General features: G+C 49.2%; 1 protein-coding gene across 1 annotated transcript in view; it reads left to right on the plus strand.

Annotated features, from left to right (window-relative positions):
* UBE2O (ubiquitin conjugating enzyme E2 O) overlaps positions 1-19,420 on the plus strand; it is a 62,749-nt gene that overhangs the window by 25,478 nt on the left and 17,851 nt on the right. The window contains exons 2-9 of the mRNA XM_035570561.2: positions 5,958-6,017; positions 11,560-11,670; positions 12,613-12,710; positions 14,206-14,269; positions 16,014-16,157; positions 16,811-16,920; positions 17,716-17,866; positions 18,700-19,202. Coding sequence (XP_035426454.1) covers positions 5,958-6,017; positions 11,560-11,670; positions 12,613-12,710; positions 14,206-14,269; positions 16,014-16,157; positions 16,811-16,920; positions 17,716-17,866; positions 18,700-19,202 — 1,241 coding nt within the window. The remainder of the gene's footprint in view (positions 1-5,957; positions 6,018-11,559; positions 11,671-12,612; positions 12,711-14,205; positions 14,270-16,013; positions 16,158-16,810; positions 16,921-17,715; positions 17,867-18,699; positions 19,203-19,420) is intronic.

The following is a 19,420-nucleotide window of genomic DNA, read 5'->3' on the forward strand; positions in this document are numbered from 1 at the left end:
TTCTCATACCTCTGCCCCGTTCTCATTTCCCTCCTTCCTTCCTCATAATCCCTGCCTGGCTGCGAGCCCCCAGCTGGCCGGAGCGGTGCTGTGAGCTGCTGCGAGTGTCCCAGAGCAAACCAAGCTCCGCAGGATTCCCTCTTCTGGCTTTTTTTTTTTTTTTTTTTTTTATCCTCTCCCCTGCTTTTTCTGTACAACACCTTATGATCAATGTAGCAGAAACGTCTTTCGAGGGACGTGAGCTTTGGATGTGGAGCATATTTCCCTCAGAGTCACGTGCGGTGCCGCTGGTAGCGCACCGATACTGAAACTCTTACGAACATCTCGGCTTCGCGTCTTCTGGATGTTTGAAATCCTGAACCTTTGTCATCCAGCCCCGTGCATCCAGGCTGTGTTTGGACAGTTGACTTGCTATTTCAGACACCTCCTTTGGATTTAAAGAAGACCAGCTCACGCTAAGACGATTGCTACGCTGCCGTTTGCGCTGAAGAGAACTTGGGTGTGCAGTCAGACCGGGGGGGGGGGGGGTTAAAAACTGAAATAAGCAGGGGGTGCTGACCTGGGCGAGGACATTTACCTCGGGATGGCTGCTCTCAGTGGCTCGCCCCTCGGCCAGCTCCACGAGCACCCATCCCACATTCACCCTGTGCCGGGGCAGCTGCTGGGCTGCGTGGGGCTGGTGGTGGGGTGGCCCCTTGCCCCGCCATCCATCCCGGTCCCCAGCCAGCACTGCCTGCCACGCTTGGACTTAGCCTTAATTAATTGATTAGGGAGCACGCTGCCTCTGGGCATCTCTGGCAGGAGGCTGCTTTCCCTGTGGCTTGCTGCTAACCTGATTTTTTTTAATATTTTTTTTCTACATGGGGCATCGATGCTCCAAGTTCCCATGACAACTTGGGAGCTGGCGCGCGGGTGCTGTGCCCTCCAAACCGATGCTGACCTGGGGACTGCAGGGCCCTGCCAGCTGGAGCTGGGGGCCAGGAGGGAAGTACGAGCAGAACTAAAATCATACTCCAGTTAAACGTGGACGGATAGTAGCTAGTTCATTCAACGACGGACCCGAAAGGCATTGTCTTGTCCACCGCCCTTTCTTTCTGTTAGCCCTGCTGAGAGAGCTTACTGTCCCCTTTACAAGACAGGCTTTGTAAAATGGCAAGCGATGCTTTCTTTATTTGCTAATGTAGCAGGAGAGCATGGGAGCGTTGGGGAAGCTGTACGAGGACTGCTGGGACACGTGGGATGGAGAAGAAGCCGAGAAGGGCTGCTGGTAGCAGGTCTGTGCTGGTCGAAGCCTGGTCTCCCTGCCCTGCTGGTGCCTGCTGCCAGCCAGGACCCTGCTACGCTCAAATTTCCAGCTTCCACAACACCCTGTGCCCTTCTGGCTCTTGGTAAGCCGCTGGGTGGATGAACATCCCTTCCGTCACCCAGCAGCTCTGTTGGACACACAGGCTTCATCTGCAGCGGTCGCGCTTTCCTCCATGTGTTTTAAGCAGTCACCAAAGGAGAGGGCGGTGACTGCTGCTTTTTATCCTCCATCCTTATGTGCACATTCCCAGAGTTCTTATTATAGAGGGTGAAATCTGTGGAAAGCGTCAGAAATAGAAGCTGTTCTGTGCAGTGGCTGTGTGGAGGTAGGGGCTGTGGGATCCCACTAGCACCTTGGAGCAGGTTTTATTCTTCGTTGGTCTCACGCTGCAGCAATGTGAGGCAGCACCGACCCGCCGGGAACTTCAGCAGCTTTAACTTGCTCTCGGCAAGGACCAGGTGTCGTCTTCTGAGCCAGGGTGAGCTCTGTCCTGCTGGCAGCTGAGCAGAAACACAGCCGCGCTGCTGTGGCTCATCCAGGTGAAACGTCGGCTCCCAAATCTGCGGGGTCACGGAGCTGTGACCTGAGGGTCTGCCCTGGGCAGGGATGGATCAGAGAGGAGAGGTCTCGTCCTTCCCGGTGCCCAGGCGGCCCTGCAGAGTTCTCCAGCCTGGCTGAAGCTGCACGAGCCACTGGGAAGTCATCAAATCCTCTGCCAGCTGGTAAGGGAGCCCGTGCAAAACGCCTGGTGAGCTGCGTGCTGCTGTACGTGAGATCAGACGGCCCCTGACTTTGTGTAGGATGTGTCCAGTCTTAAAGCTGGTGTTCCCTTCTGCATTTAAGCTCGTTCCCCAGCTTCTGGTCTTGATTTGTGCAGAGCAAGGCAGAGTTTGTTCCTAATTATCTCGCGTGACAACGCTGGAGCGAAACACGGCCATAGCACAACAAAAAACGTCGCTGTTTGGAGGTGGAATTATCTCCTCCCTTGGTTTCTCCTGAAGTTAAGTGCCAATGCTCCTTCTGTTGGATAAAACATTCATTTTTGGGGGTGGATGCTGGTATCTGGAGCCTGTGCAGAGGTGTTTTTGTCCCCTGTGATGCCACAGGCAAACGTGAGCAGCTAATCAGTGAGCTTAAGCTCTGCTTTTAACCGTGCAGGTAGTGCTGGGGGATTTATGGCACTCCCGAGCACTGCCAGTACTGGTTTTGTTTTGGCACACAGAGCCAGGGCCGGCTGTGTCCCCACAGCAATCTCCCGTTATTTGTCCGTAACGGCTTCAGAAGCAATTGCTGCTGATTTACCTGCCACGAGACGTGGCACTGGCTGGTCCCAGTCATCGAAATGAATTGCTCTGGTGCTGATCTGCAGTCAGGTGGCGGCCCTTCGGAGAGGAAAGGGGGCCGCACGTCTCCCGGTTGCTTTGTGGAGTTGAGGGGTTAGGTCCAAGGAGCCGAGATGTGACTTACCCCGGGCTGCCTGCACCTCACTGCCGAATTGTTGGCTGGGGCCAGGTTCCTGCCACAGGTGCTGCTGCAAGTAACCAAAAAGAAAAAAATTTTGGTTCGGGGGATGATGAATTTATTTGCTGCTGTAAGAAATTATCCAACTGATTGGAAGCAATTAAGCTACCAAGGCTTCATGCGTCGATGCTCTTTCCTTCCTCCCAGCCTACCCAGTTCCAGGTGAAAGCAGCGATGGCTGCGTAGCTGCTTGTTGGAGGTGAGGTGACAGCTGGGAGTGGGAACAAGGTTGGGTTGGTGCTTGTTCCAAACTAAAAAACCCAAGTGACCCGTAGCACCCCTGCTGTACGTCTGTGAGAGCATCGCCGCGCCTGGGGAAGCAGCGGAGGTGGTTTCGGCTGAGCGGCGGCTCTGCCACCAAGCTCGGTGCTGAGCAGCAGAGGGAATGACCAGGTTATTATATGGAATATATATAATTATAATAATATTTAACAACTGTTCTGCCTTCAACTTGCTCCTTTCAGCAGCCGGTGCATTAACCCTGGAACTGCAGGCATCCCTTTTCGCCGGGGTGAAATGTGTGCGCAGTGATGGGCGTCTTAGGTTTGCCTTGTTGAACCTAGATAAACGTGAATTAAAAAAAAAAAGGTGATGGGGTAACACTCTCAACATCCTTGTGTTTGAGGTCTTTGGAGGAGGGTGTTGAGCCCAGCCTGGCGTGCGGGAGCCCAGGACCAGCTGAGCGCAGCGCTGGGGATCTGCTATTTCTCGTTCCCGGGGCTATTACCAAGGCACGTGACGAGAACATAAAACTCTAGTGATGTTAACACCGACTTTCACGGAGGTAAATATAGCAACTGAGCTCGAAGTGCCTATTTTAAAAGTGCTTATAGAGCTCCCTGGCTGCCGAGTGAGGGGGCTCACCTCCGGCTGACGATCGCACAGCCGGGTATAACAGATGAGAAGAACGGCTGCGTTCATAAACAGCCCTTCTGCTGTTCTCTTGTTGGGTTTCTTCTGGGGTTTGACAGTCTTTTGTGTGATGACAGACCTGCTACGTATCGCTGTTGGTGCTGGCATCCTGCCTACTACTTGGCTTGCTTATCCTAGCATCGAGGCAGGTGGGTCTGGCGCATGGAGCCGAAAGTGGTTGTGCTGCCTCTGGAACTGGAGGCATCGGGGAAAAGGGTAAACGCAGCTCCTGCAGAGGAAGTTTTGAGCCTTTTGGAAGAAATATTGTGGTTATATCCTTCCGGTGCGGGCGACTGGGAAGGCTCTGTTTACAACTTTTCAGAGTTACCAGGCAGTGGTGATGTTTGTATAAGATCGGCTTGTCAGTTTGGGTTCTTCGGGTACCGTCCAATACAGAACACAGCGGTATGGCTCTGTGATAGGTTACGCATGAATTTAATCCAGCATGTGGTGGTCAAATGGCCCTCATACATCTTGAAATAAAAGAAACTATCATTGTACGCTTTGGGTTTTGCAGTAAGAGAACTCTGTAGTTAAACTACCCCAAATGCTGTCCTTGCAAGTGTGCTTACTGGAGTGTGAGCGGCGCTGCCTGGTTCGGGATGCTAAGAGGCTATCTGCGCGGTACTTGAACGAATAATTTGAGGAAGCGTTATAAAAATTGATGTCTATCTATACCCTGGTGGGATGTGGGAGGCGATGAAAACGCTTCCCCAGTCTGGAAATGGGCTGTGGGAGGCTTCAGGTTTCCCACTCCGGTGGAGTCCTGACTCCAGCAGTTGGTCTAAAAGCCTAGCTGGCTGCCTCCCTTCCTCCCTTACTGAAACACGCTCTCAAGAAGGCAAGAAATACTCAGGTGCTTTGCTTCGATTCCGGATCCTGTCCTCAGATTATAGATTTACGTCTGATTTAGTAATGCAGGCTGTAGGCCAGGGCGTGGGCTAGGCTGAAATGCTGACGAAGCACGGTGGATTTTGGGCTGGGGATCAAGGAGAAGCGGTGTGTGCAGCAGCAGCGAGGTGAATTCAAAGGAAGATGTGAAAGAGTGTCCCTGGCACTCAGCTCCCGTGGTGCTTCCCCAAACGCCCCGGCTGTAATTAGTGTGTTTGCATTGGTGCGTCACGCTGAGCTCTGCAAATACATTCACGAGCAGTGAAATGCAGCTGAAAGTTCTCCCCGATCAGCAGAAGGAAGCCTTAGCTGAATTTCTGGGAGGCCGAGCAAGCCTGGAACTGCCCTTCAGCCTCGTGGCCTCCCTGTCGGTGTGCTTAGGATATTAGCCCTCGTACAGCGTTCTGGTAGTGCGTTAGGTGGGAACTGCATGTTGTAGTTCCGAGCCTGTTAGTAACGCTCAGTGAAAGAGCCCGCAAGCAGTGCTCTGAAGCGGTTCAGTGAAGGATCTCTGCTGGAAGGACATGGCTTGGTGAACTGGCCCGAAATGCCTGCAGATCCATCAGGCAATGCCTCCCCGTACCAGTAACGGGTCCTGGTGCCACAGCTCTGTGTGTGTAGGATAGGCACCGATGGCCTGGCTGCCTCTCCTGGTGCCAGCACTAGCTCCTCGCAGCAAGTGCTTTGTCAGGAAGCGGAGTGTGAGCGGTGCTGTGACTTCATCCGTGCCGTTTCTGATGTTTTGTGTTACCTGCATGGACCTGCAGGCTAATGAGTGCAGCAAGAGACTTTTCTTTTTAGGCAAGTGCTTGCTGCAATGAATTTGACACCAGAGCCCGTTCCTGCTGGCTAGGTCTTCTCACCGTAGTGCTTCTTGCTTAAAATGCTCCAGGCCAAATGGGATTTCCATGGGTATTTAGGGAGCATCTTGGGTGGAAAAAAATGCAGAAAAAGGCACAGAAGCGTGGTGTGGTGCGCTGCTTCGTGTGCCTCCTGTCTCCCCTACTGCAGGGACTGGGTGTGGGTGGGAAGTGCTGTGTGATGCCAGCGGAGGATGAGGAAGGGGGCACTAGGTCAGGATGTCTGCGCCCCTTTTTGTGTTTGTAATCAGGGAGGGGTCACCTGGCTGCTGTGTTTCAGGTCTACCAATGGCATTTTGCAAGTTTTCCAAGGAGGTTAACTCCATATGTGGAAGTGCCTCAGCATCCTCTGCTGAAAGCCTCTCCAGTCCAGAGGGATGGGGCACTGTTTGTGTTTGTCATGTCATTTCTGACCTAGTGTCACCCGGGCTCACTAAATCCAGTATTTCTTTTTTTTTTCCCCTCAGCTGAAGCTTGAAGATCGCTCTGTCGTCCCTCGAGATGTGGTCAGACACATGAGCTCCAGCGTAAGTGCTTTTTTCCTTGTCCCTTTTTGACCATAACGCTGCTGCATGGATTTCTGAGGCTTGCCAAATGGCCTGAATGGAACTGAACGGTAAAGCTTTGAGTGTGTTCTATTTTTAGTGTGTTTAATAGACCTAGCAGCATCCTTTGAAAATGAAATGCTGATAAGGCTGCCTCGCTGCTGCTGCGTATCTGCAAAGGTCTCCTGAGCAGGCAAGCCTGGGAATGTCAGGTAATGAGACAAGCAGCTCGTCTAAACCTGGCACCATTTAAGTTTTAAATCAAGTCAGTGTGAGCTGTGGGGAGTGTGGACCTGCTCTCCCTGACCTGATGGGGAAGCTGGAGCAGAAGCAGGTCGCTCGATCCCTGTGTGCCTTTTGGTGTGCCGTGGTAGAAAAACAGGAGGAAATATTTTCAGGGAGACCTCTTAATCTGCAGTGAGCACCATCTTGTCTGATTGCTCCCAGAAGAAATGCAGCAAATCCCAACTCTCCTGGAGCAAGACACACGCTGAAGTATCTGCCACAGCTAGGTTGGCAGAAAGCAAGCTGGTTCTTAATCAGCAGTCTGCGATCGTTACCTTTACTACTCCTGGATGCTATTTTAAGTCCTAGTCATTTTGTTCTAGTTTTACAGCATTTGTGCTCGTCAGAGACGCGTGGATTTGTTTTTTGTGGGGAATACTGGGAACACTGTTCCATATCGATTATCAAATGAGATGTGATCTCTTTAGGAGCTTAGCTGGGCTGGCAGTTCCTTGCTGCTGCTAACACCTAACCTGTAACCTCGAGCCATATGGCCCGCCATGTGTACGCTCGCATCTTCTCTTGACTTGCTTCCAGCAGCGTAGCTACTGAGGCTGTGATGAAGCCGGCAGCTGGCCACGGCCTGCTGCAGTTACACCACATGGCGTGCAGCCTGGTGCAGGGATGGAGAAGTCCCTTCTCTGACCTGGCTGGGTGCTTCAAATAAAGCCCTTTTATTTGTCAATTAAAGGGAAAAAACAGTAAGCCCATCCCTTTTGCGTGGAATGTTCTGAGGAGAAGAAAAGAGTGAAAAAAACTTGAAGGGTAATTAGGAAAATGCTGAAACAAAGCATTTCCTTAAGAAATTGAATTCTTGTTTGAAATGGAAATTTGACTTCAAGATACCTTACTAAAACTGCAGCTTTATGAAAACGTTTCACTCCAAAACAAAGGACTGCTAGCAAATAGAAATATCAGCTGTTCACACTGCTGTCCCTGGCCCAGCTGGGCACTGTGGTTATCCTTGCTCAAAGAAGGATGTTTCGAGTCCTGCCTCTCAATTGTCTGTTCTCCAGCGCTTGGTACTATCCTGAAAGCTTAAAATGACTTTGAGTTGCCTTCTTCTTGGCAAACGTGGATGTGCTTCTTTCGTTTGTGATTTCCGTAGTCATCTAAGCAGAAATTGGCTTCTCTAGCTTGCTGCACGTGTATGGGTAGCTGCATTGGTGTGTCCCAGCAGGTGCACACTCCTTTCTTGTCTGTTTGCATGCTTAAACAACGGCATTTACTTGACCATTTGTACTAGTGGCTGGTAACGTCATGTTTTATTGATGGAATGGTGAGTGCATAACTCAGTTTTTCTCCCCTCTATTCAAAAGCATAGCAAATCTGAAGATGACTTACATTTCACCTTACCATCAAGTGTATTTTAAATATCAGTGGTAAATGAAAAAATAAACCCCTTCCATCCCAAAGAAAACCTTTGCTCATCAGATGTATTGCAAAAATTACCAAAGTCTTTAAAATAGAAAATTTGCAAGTGTCAGCCTGCCAAATTCAGGATGTGGGATGGTTGCCCTGCACCAGTTGGCCTGGCAAATGCACAATGTGGAACTTATTCTGTATTCACCACACTCTCCTCGGGCTTGTTTTTAACCTTGAGCGGGAAGGACTTGAAATCCTCTGTTCCTCAAGAGAAGAGAGCTGACTCAAATTCGTGTGCTTCTCGTCTAGCGTTGAGTGTGAGGAAAGAAAGCTTCAGGGTCTGAAGCGTAAAATGAGATCATTTTCCCTGAATGCGGTTGGGACCCCACGGGTCTAATCCAGATGGATGAGGAATGGTGGCAGACTTCATTTTTCCAGGTGATACGCTAGCTTGGGGAAAAGATTTAGAAGTGGGTCTGTAATCTGTCAGACACCTGGATTTTGTTGCTTCAAAGGCTGCCGGGTGCTGCTGTCCTCTCTAAAGGAAGGGATTAAGAGGGTGGCGTAGTTAGAAGAGAGCATTGAGGGAATGAGTAGAAGGACAGGGGGCACAAAATGGGGGATGTGCTTGCTGAGCTGCCGTTCTCTCAGATGGGGTCACGAAATGAGTCGTTTTGCTGTCCGTGCACTGCTTAAATACTGAGTATCTCCACCGTGGCGTGTGCTGTTGTGGGTACCAGAAGAAGCAGGAAGAACATTTGGGGAGAAAACTGAATTTTGGTGCGAATGGGGCTGGAATCCATCGGCTCTGCTAGCAAGCCTGCAGTCCCCACGAAGATCAGTCACCTCCCCTTGCCAGTGCTGCTGGTGGGATTGAGGGGGGATTTTTTATATACCGAAACTGAAACGTGGGCTTGTTTCAGATGGTCCCTCCCTTATCTAATAGACAGATCAGGACAGTTGTGTTTGAGCAGGGCGGCGGGGAGCCAAGCTCTGGCCTGGAAGACGAGACAAGTTGGCGACGTCTCGCCTGGGGACCGCAGTGCTGAGCGCTGCTGTAACCTCCCGGAGTGATTCAGCAGAACCTCCCCGCTGCAGGGCTGCCTGCCCTGTCGCAGGCTAATGTTTCATGTGACAGCAGAGTAAACAAACTGATATTAACAAAGGTTCAGTGGCAGGTGAGAGAGGAGAGCTGTGATTCAACAGTCCTGTAGCTTCTAAGGCTGCTCGCAGCGTTGATCCTTGCTTTCTTAGCAGTCACGTACAGAGCTCTGTTCCTGCTCAAGCATTTTAGTAACTGGAAGGGGAAGCGAGCTGAACAAACCCCGTGCTCCTGCCCGTGACTAGGTAGCATCCAACTGCAGTAAATGGGAGCTGTGAGTACGAGGCACTGGGATACTGATGTGGTACTGGTTTCATTTGTTTGGCGCTGATGGCAAAAGGGTTTTTGCCGTGGGAAACCTGGTGCTTCGTAAGTTGATACAGACAGGGTGACGGACTCGAATCCCAGAGTAGCAGCTTCCTTCATGCTCTGCCTGAAGGGAATCTTGAAGGGAATCTGCACCCAGCATGGGCTGGGGGTAGGTGAAGAGCACAGGGCCTCCATAATCCGTCCTTAGCTGGAATCATTATTTGCACACGGACATTGCAGCATGGAGGGAGAAACTCTGCTGCCTGCTCCTTAGCACCAATTCCTGTAATCTCTCCACAGACACAGCCTCCTCAGAAGGCCTGTGAGGACTCTTGCAGAGCAGACTGCTCTCAGCTGTCCTTGCTCAGGCGTTCCCTCGGCACCGTGAGGTCCCCGGGGCCGGCCGCGGGTACAGGCAGGCCTGCAGGGTGCTGCAGGGCACCTTTGGGTGCTCTCCAGGGAAAGGCAGGCTTTCAGCCCAGAGACAAGACGATCCACAGAAACCACAGGTGCTGGATTGTACCACGTCTCAGAGCTGCTGATAAAGGAAAAAAATCCTGAAATGCTCGGTGTAGGACAAGGGAGTTGTTTTTTTTTTTGTTGTTGTTGTTGTTCTCTGGCTACAAAGCAATCTAAAACACAAATTAACCAAACCCTAAACTGCAACGGATGGGCTGAGGACGGATTTGAGCATATTTAAATAGCTTAAGGTAGAGGAAAGGCAGGGTGAGTGGTTGTGCTTTGGCTTTCAGAAGCCGTGAGCTTCAGCTGAGCAGGTGCCACTTGTGAGCAGGCCTCGCTCGTCTGCGGCTGGAGCCGTGCTGGCAGCAGCTGTGGTGAATCAGGCGTAGCTCTGACAAAGCCTGCTCGGGGCTCTCCGAAGGTGAGAGAGAACAGCAGGGCTCTGTTCGGCTCCTCCTGGCTCTGCTGGGCCCTTCTGGCTCAGCCGGGCTCCTCCTGGCAGGCCTCGCGGGCCGCAAGCTGCGTCAGGCTTAGCCGCATCCATCGGCGCAGCTCCGTCTGGGAGAGGCTTCCTTTGCTTCCCAGCCTTTGTAGAAAGAAATGGCAGAAATCTGTGGGGCAGCTGGAAGGGACGAACCCCTGCTGCCTCGAGCTGTGCCAGCCCAGCTCTCCCAGCCTCCTGGCACAGCTCCGCTGGGGCAGCACGCGGGGACGCTGCTGTCCCCGACACCTCCGCGGGAGCTGTGGGTACAGGGTCAGTGCGGTGCGAGGAGGGGGCTTGCAGCAGGCAGGTGGAAAGGCAGACGGACAAGGGGGCTGAGCAATCTGTCCAGGAATTACCCTGGACTGCATGCATCTGCAGGGTGTCTTTGCTCGAACTGCCAGGCCCCGTGATGAGATGAGCACCAGCAAACTCGTGAGCTCCCCAAAGGGCTGCCGAGGGCTCTGGGTGAAAGCCTTGAATAAATATTTGATACGGTCAAAAGAACAGCGTGCTTATAAGCAAACCGAGCAAACAAATCCACTTCTCACGGGGCGTAAGCCCTTCAAGTGTTATGCTCAAGTCCTGTTGGAGCAGTGACCTTGATGTTTGAGATAAGGACAGCTTCAGGAGTTGCTGTCGGATTGCCTCAGCCAGCTTTCATAGTGGACTCTGGTCTTCAATAAATAAAAGTACGGATTGTCCCAGCTGTCAGCAGGCCAGGGCAGCTGCCGCATTTGACAGTGTTTGGGTTAGCAGCCCTTCCTTGCAGGCCTCTGCCATATGTGTAAGCAACGTGCACACTGCGTGCTCCCTGCCAAGCAAGCCCCAGAAGGCTCTTGACAGCATGCGGTATTTTTCTTGGGGACAGAAAAAAATAAATACAACTTTTTTAGCAAAGTGATGGAGATAATGACAGCCATCTCATAATTGGACCAACTGTAAATTATCTGGCTTGAAACCTTGAAATCCGAAAGGTGCCAGATTTTTTTTTTTTGCATAGCAGCAAGTGAAGGCTGTTGATAAAGTCCTCCAAAATTGAGCTTTAAATGAGATGTCACAGATTGCTTTAAAGAATTCTTGTGTTCTGGGGTTGATGTACCCTGCCTTTGTTGTTACAGGGCAATATCTGCATGATGGTCCTACGGAATTGCAAAGATCTGCTCGCTTGTGTAGACTAAACAGCCAGGCAGATTTGAAAGCAAATAAATTCTAATCACCTGACAGTGTTGTCTTATTTGACCAGATACCAGAGTCTCTGGGCTGCTTCATGAGCAGCCATTGCAAATTTTAACTGGGAAGAAAATGGCACAGGTCTTTAATAGCGATGTCAACCTCGGAGTTGTTTTAAGATCATGTGAAATCCCCCATCAGAGCAAGGATCTGAGTGCTGAGGGGAGGGCACTCAGACTCTACTCCTGAGACTTGTTTCTGTACCTCCTGTCTGTGCATAGAGCATGTACATGTGTATGTAGGGCCTTTCCTAGGTTATAACCCCTTTTTCTCTTTTGTGATTTCAGGACAGCCAGTGTGGGACTGTGATTGATGTCAACATAGAGTGTGCTGTGAAGCTGGTGGGAACCAACTGCATCCTCTACCCTGTCAACAGCAAAGACCTGCAACATATCTGGGTGAGAATGCAGCCAAAATAAGCATTGGAGCCAGAGCTCTGTTGTTTAGAGGGATGCTGCTGTATTCTAAGCAATGCATGCAAGGGAAGCAGCCATATTGTGCAAGATGCATCTGCAGCTTGGTTTTATTTTAGGCGTACTGAAAACATCCTCCCTGCGAGAAGATGCAGTAGCTCCTCTTCTCCCCATCTGTTCTGTGTTTCTGATCACATTGCTGAGATCAAATTGGCTTGGAGGGCTAGGTTGTGATTAAATTGGGTGAGAGCTTCTGTGCTGAGATTGGTGCCTGATTGGGGCAGCCCCATTGTACTGGCACAGTGCTTTCGAGCTGCAATATCATTTCTGGTTAAACAGGCTATAAAAATGCTAAGAGGAGTCAAGCTGAAACTGCAACGTACCTGGTTCTCTCACTTGAGTGGGTGGGGGGGGTTTCAGATGTTAAGTGGTATAGGTTTTTATCATTCTGGTTGCTCTGAGAAAAAAATGATTTGGGAGTGAACAGGCGGAGTGTCAGAACCCTTCTCAAGAAACGTCCTGTGGAAAGGCAGGGGGATACAGGCTTCTCTGCCCGGGATTGAATATTAGGCTCAGTGATGAAAATAAATAACAATTAGTTGTTAAAATCAGCTGATGGCAAGTGCAAGTATGCCCCTCCTTTGCAGAGTAGCTTTTGAACAGAATGGGACACTTGACGTAGCAAGTTTAAGATCTGAGGAAAAATCCCACAGAGTCAGAGCTTTTTAAATGGAGAATTCAGGCTATGTTCTGACTGTCGAGCAAACTCCTCAGTGTATCTTAATTCTAGCTTACAGCGAGGTCTGCAGTTGCTGCCCTAATCCTCTTTTGGGATTGCTATCCAGTCTGTGTTGTGTGAGAATTTACTTGATGGCTCAAAGTACAAGGGCTGCTATTTATAAGGTTTGTTTTCTGTTTTCTTTGTAGCCCTTCATGTATGGTGACTACATAGCCTATGACTGCTGGCTGGGCAAGGTCTATGATTTGAAGAACCAGGTCATCCTCAAGCTTTCCAATGGAGCCAGGTACTTCTTTCTGTTGAATACTCTCCCCGTTAAGTTTCATGATCCTGATCTATTTTAGGAGAACTAGAAACAGGCTGGGCTTCCCATTCACATACTGTTAATTTATCTGCGTGTTATATCTTCAGATGCAGAGTAAGAATACATCTTTCTCTGCAATCATCGAGGTCCACTGATCACCCTCTGGAAAATGTGTTATCTGAAAGGTGTCATTTTTTTCAGTGCCAGCAGATCAGTTCTCCAGAACTAAAATATGTTAATATTACTGCTCTTCTGCCCTGGAAAAATGGCTGGTTAAGACAGATCACGTATTCCAAACCCCAGTAGGAGAGCATACCTTCACTGAGATGCAGGGAGGGAAGCTTCTTACCTTTAAACATCTGCAAAAACGTGGAAAATTGCAGGCTAGTGCTTTTTATTAAAGCTGAAAAAGCAGCTCAAGATGGAACTTGAGCTGTTAAGGTCAGCCTTGCTTTATCTTCACTGTTATTTGCAACAGCATTAGGAATGTTGTTTTTTAATGAAGATGTAATCGAAAGTCGTAACTCTAGAAGGAGATTTAACCAGGAACATTGGAACAAATATCTCATTACCTTAATTTATGGTTCTGCAAAGCTAGTAAAATGATTCGAATTTGGTTTCTTGTGCGTGTCAGACAGTTACTAAAACCTTCTGAACTCATTAGGTTCACTGTTACTGAGGCCTGTCTTGTCCAACAAACTTTGTTATTGATGCAAGGGAATTAGTGGGGGGCCAAAAGGCACATGGGTCATGCAGCTGGGAAACAACCCATCTGTCTTGTAAATTGAATGATGACAATTTTAAATACATAAATGAGTTTTAAAAAGCTTGCAGCCAGCTCTGAATCTTTCTCAGAGAAGTGAGCAATGCAAGAGCTATAACAGATTATTGGTGGATGCTTCTGTGATGTTTTTGGTTTTTAGCTTTTGGTTAATCCAGACTGGAAGGCTCTTAAAAACATGTTAAACTGGGAGTGGAAAATAGCTGCACTTCTCTCTCTGTACTGTCTGCAGTTACTGGTGGAATTTAAAACCTTGCTTGGTGTCTGTTACCAGCTCATGCGTAGCTGTGTCAAATGAGGTAACTGTTTTCAAAATCTCTTCCTAATGAATCATTTGAAATCCCACCAGAACTTACTCTGGAAATGAAGCTATTACTGAAGCAAGCATACCCAAATTGCCTTTAGTTTCCAGTGGCAGTGTGAATAACAAACGGGACATTTGCAGCAGACAAATCTTGTCCAGTGCCCTGCGTATTACTTAATTTATTTTTTTAACTTGCTGAATGGAGCCTTTTAATACCAGGCAGTGTTTTTTATAGCTTGTCCGTAGCCAGCTCTGCTCTGGACCATAAAGGCTCAGCAATACGCTGCTGGGCATATGGGCAGAGTTGCTCAGGCAGCAGCTGTTAATTTGGTGCTGTTTGCTTTTGAGGTGGATGGCTCTGGAAGTGTGACCGTGTCTCTTCTGTTTTCCAGGTGTTCTATGAGTACAGAAGATGGAGCCAAGCTGTATGACGTTTGTCCTCACGTCAGTGACTCGGTGAGCTTCTGGTTCTCCCGAGAGTCCTTCTGATCAGCTTTTTGCGTAGGAGGGAGGGCGGAAGGCAAAACTGTAGTCATTCATTAATGTTAAAAATTAAATGATGCATCACAGCTGAAAATCACTTAACTAGATCTTCACTGGAAATAAATGTAATAGGATGTAGCTTAAAGGTAATGTTAATGAGCAGGTTTTGAGGAGGTATTACAATTAGTGCTTATCCAGCTGCATTCTTTGCAAACAGCTTGCATAACGTGCAGTCAGATGGCTGGTGTCAAGGCAGTTCCCTGTCTCTTCATTACATCTGTACGTGCTTGAAAAGGCCCTTGCTCCATTTAATACTTTCAAATTTCATGATTTCTTCTGGAAAAGGGCATCTCATTTAAAAGATGTTCTAGACTGTGTAAAACACTGTCTATTGCTGTTGTAGTCCATTGCATTCCCTGAATGGAGTCCTGCCATCATACTGGCGTTTTCCAAATCAGGTGATGGGGAAGGTTTTGCTAGCCTGTCAGCTGAAACGTGGGGTTCCCTGTGTGATGGTGGAATCTAGATTTCCTTACCTTCCAAGGCAGACAATAGCTTGCTTGTCCTCCCAAATAGCATCAGCAGGGCCTCGCTGCATTCCCGGCAGCTTTACTGGGAATTGACTGAGAGAATGACATAATTCTTAAAAACTAACATTACAGTCAGCTCTTATCCTTCCCTGCCTTCAAAGCAAAGATCTAAAACTTCATTTCTGTTTGCCTATTTCTTCAGAGTAAATGGAATATAATTTTAATAGGATGCACTGCTGTGGTTTCTTGTCCTGTACAGAAAAGCGTGGTCTGTTGCTAGACGTTCTCCAGTATTTTAGTCTCTGCTGCTTTGGGCTGTACAGCATGTTTTGTGCTTGTTAATTTGATGTTGTAGCAGCATCCAGCCTTTAGGTACCTGGTTTTGAGATTTTTTTTTTTGGAGTCAGGCTGCCTTTAAAGTGCACGTAGTCTTCTAGAGGCTTGCAGTTTCACCTGAGACGTGAGTTGTCTCCGGTGTTACTCAGTCCTGTGCTCGGAACTGCTGTGTTGGAAACACGCCTGATTTAGATCTTGTCGCACTGCTCTTATCCTTTCTGACAAATTACAAGACTCCATACATTTTTATACTCTGTATTCTCTCTACTCTAAACTGCTCTGTCCGCCCCCACATTCTGAGTCTTTGGCTCTTCAAATCACTCTAAATATCAGCGGAAAAGCGTTCTAGGGAAGTAATTGTTTTGTTTACAGTCCTGTTTTGTTTTCAGAAGGCTGTCACATTAACTAATCCACCTAAGACAGAAGGAATACTCACAAACTTAATTTGACAAACAGAGGAGTGAAGGCAGGATCCCTCTGGCTGCCGGAAAGCTGCAGGTGCTCGAACTGGAGCGTGGCAAAGACAGGGTGTCCCTCCGCAGGATTGGGCCCACCTCGGCTGCCTTGTTACTGAGAACGTTTGTGTGAAATCCATATCTCTTGTTTCTTGCAAGTACCTTTGCTTCTCCCACACTGAGTCATAATCCCGTATGAATGTGTGATAGAGTAGGTTGCTATAGAAACTGCTAGGTTGATTTCGGGAGGAGAATGAACTTTAAGAGATGGGCAACTTGCAAGCGAGACTTTTTCCCCTCTGATTAGTCTTACTGATCACGGATGAGGGAAGAGAAATGTTGGAATCTTAAAACTCAAGCCCTTTATGTTTTTTTTTTCCTCCCTTTCCCCTACAGGGTCTTTTCTTTGATGATTCATATGGCTTTTATCCTGGGCAAGTCCTCATCGGGCCTTCTAAAGTCTTTTCCAGTGTGCAGTGGCTCTCGGGTGTGAAGCCCGTTCTGAGCACAAAAAGCAAGTTCAGAGTGGTGGTGGAAGAGGTAAGGATTGACGAGCTGACATACAGCCACTTTCTGCACAGAATGGGTCCTTGGCTGGCGTTTTGGCGCAGAGTCAGCTTGCCATGGTAACGTTCCCAGAGCAAACGCGCTGGGGCTCTGTTCTTCTGCAGTGACAAATTTCTCGTTGGGGACTAACAGGACTTTGGAGCAGGGTTTGGCTTTTCCTCCCGAGGGTCCCTGCTGGCACCCCGTGAGATGATCCTGTGCCAGTACACTTAAAGGCCTGTATGGCTGATCGTTAGTGTAGTGGAAGCACCTCTTCTATTGAAACTTAATGTTACATGCTGTCCAAAAAGGAGAAATGTTGCTGACTCTGTGCTGAAAGAGGGAGCAGCTCCAAGTCCATTAGCATGTCTCTTTGTGACATTGGGCTGCTGATTTGTAGGTACTGTAGCTTCCTTCCAAAGCCAGATGTCTGTCTTAAAGTTTAAAAACTGTAGGAGCTCTCAGTGTTGCCCAGAGCCATGCTATGGGATTGCTGCAGTGGCTCTGGATGCACTGAAATGCGCTTTGCCATCTTAAGTGACAAAAGCAGGTTTGCTGCTTTCTTGTGCTGAAGCTTTCAGATCCTCAACACTGGTGTAGGAAAGCCTCTGAAAAATTAATTGTCTTTGTCTCTCTTTACATTGCAGGTGCAGGTGGTAGAACTAAAAGTTACTTGGATCACTAAAAGCTTTTGTCCTGGAGGTACTGACAGTGTGAGCCCACCCCCCTCTGTGATCAGCCAGGAGAACCTGTCCAGGTGAGGGCAGTTGAAAATCTCTTCTCTGCACAAACTGGGGGTGACATGCCTGCAGCCGATCAGACACAAAGCTGCTGTTTGCAGTTCTTTTCTGCCTTGTTATGTGCCTGTATTCCAGAGGTTCAAAAAGGTGAGGGAATAGCTTCCAAATGAGTTGAGCAGGCCCTTGAGTTACCACTACAAGGGCTAGCATCCTGCTGTTCTCTCCAAGTGCTTTCCAGCCAACAAGTGCATAGAGGAAAGTGGTGTCTAGCAACTGCTCACTTCTTCCCTGTTCTTCCATTTGTGCCTGAAGCAGGCTTCACCTTTTAAATGTGTGTGTGTGCAGCAGGCAATAAAGTGTCCTGCTGTAGACACGAGCTGTTGCTGAAGGAGCATCTGGTGCCCTCTGCAGGCTGCAGCTGCAAAGATGAGCTGGACAAAATTCAGACAGAAAAGTCAGATGAGTAATAGCACAATGCAGCACAGTCCTGTCTGGAGCTCCGAGGGAGTCTGGAGGAGGCGAGCTCTCCGAAGACAGCAAAAAACAATGCCAACTTCAAATGCCTCTTGGCAGCTGTTGCTGGGAGGGGGGGAACCAGAGAACTGGTGTTCCACCCAAACCCTTTGTATCCCCACCCAGTCCCTAGTGAGATTTTCCCATTCCTCCTTTATAATTGTGTGCCTGGGAAGGATTTGGTGCGGTTTTAGCTTCTGGCACCCCAGAAGAAGCCTCAGTGGCATGAGGATATGGTCGCAGCTAGGTTCTGTTACTGCTTTTACACTTTGCTCATGGCTCTCCTCCCGTCCTACCAGGGTAAAGCGTCTGGGGTGCTTTGACCATGCCCAAAGGCAGCTCGGGGAGAGGTGCCTCTATGTGTTCCCAGACAAAGTGGAGCCTGCAAAAATCACCTGTGAATGCCCAGAGAGGAACTGCGTCCTGGGTGAAGGATCGGTTGCCAAAAAGGTGAGCTGAGGGGTGAAGGGAGGGAGATGTGACTTCTCAAATCATTTCTGATCGCTGCGGCTTTTAAGGCAGAGATCTTCCTGGTAGTCATGTGGTCTGAAATGCCGCTCCTGGAGCAGTTGTTGTAAAGAGTAATGGCTTGTTGTTGCCAGCAACGAAGTCACCTTGTGCAGCAATTTCACTGCCCGGGCGAGGCATGCAGCTAATGCCCCCAGAGAACATGAACAGGACGCTGAACACAGAGGTGTCACCTTGCAGGGGTGAAGCTGTGCTCTGACAGCCCGGACTTGGGCGCACGTCGCTTTCATTAACATAACCTCAAATTTTTAATGGAGCTGAACTCTTCAGGTAAATCCTTGCTACAGTGATACAAAGAAGCCTTCCCTTCCTAGGCCTAATGAGTCAGGCTATGATTCCTACACCCTGGCTGTAGAGCAGCGGTGTTCCTAGAATAACAGCATATCAGCAGTGTGGACGGTGACCTCCCCGCACAGCTGCGTCTGTTACATAGATTAATGCTGCAGCCTGTTGTGACCTTCCATCACAAAAAGTTCAGAGCTCGCTTAAAATAGCCTGAAAGAGCCAAACTGCCTTCCTACAGACAAGTCTGATGCTGCTCAAGAGCTGGCTGGTATTTGCTTCTGAGCAGAGCAGTGCTGAGATGGCTGCAGTGTGCTGTCGCCAGCATGACTTGCTGGTTTGCAGAATACTCCGGTGTAGTGAAATGCGCAGAGGCCCATGGGGTGCTGTATCCTTCTGTACAAAGCTACCTATTCCTAGGTAGCTTGCTGAGTGTACAAGCATGTTGTCTGACCCAGGTCTGCTTTCTGTAGGTGAGGAGGCTGCTGAAGAAGCAGATAGTGAAGATCATGTCGTGCTCCCCAGAGTCTCAGGGTACCACTGAAGCCCCTGACAAAGAGTCTGCTACAGCCGCTGACCAGAAAGCAGAAGACATTAAGCCTGGATCGAAGTGTGAGCTGGAGGACTCTTCCAACAGCGCACCGAGTGCAGGGGAGAGGAAGGAGGAGCAGCCTGAAGAAACGGGGAAAGAGAAAGGGGGAGCAGCAGCGCGACAGCAGCAGCCTCCCTACCTGCTGAAAGACGAGGCATCGTCTGACTACCGGCTTCAGTCCATGGAGCAAGATGCTGATGATGAGGCAGCCGATGACACCGATGATACTAGCTCTGTCACCTCTTCTGCCAGCTCTACTGCCTCGTCCCAGAGCGGCAGCGGCACCGGCCGCAAGAAGAGCATCCCCCTCTCTATCAAAAACCTGAAGCGGAAGCACAAGAAGAAGAAGACCAAGATTTCAAGAGAGTTTAAGCCAGGAGACAGGTGAGCTGGCTTTCCAAACTCAGGTATATGTGCCAAAATCTCCTTTATCAAAGCTCTCAGATGTTAACCACCTCCTCAGCTTGGGTGGAAGCTGATGGTGTGCCTCGTGTTAGGACACTGCTTGGTAGTCACCAGCAGTGATCGTTTTGTGATAACTGAGCAGTGACCTGTGTGAAATCAGCTTGGTCTCCGTCCAGCTCGTGATGAAACTGGGGCCA

Source organism: Cygnus atratus, chromosome 18, assembly GCF_013377495.2.
Source record: "Cygnus atratus isolate AKBS03 ecotype Queensland, Australia chromosome 18, CAtr_DNAZoo_HiC_assembly, whole genome shotgun sequence".
Lineage (NCBI taxonomy): Eukaryota > Metazoa > Chordata > Aves > Anseriformes > Anatidae > Cygnus > Cygnus atratus.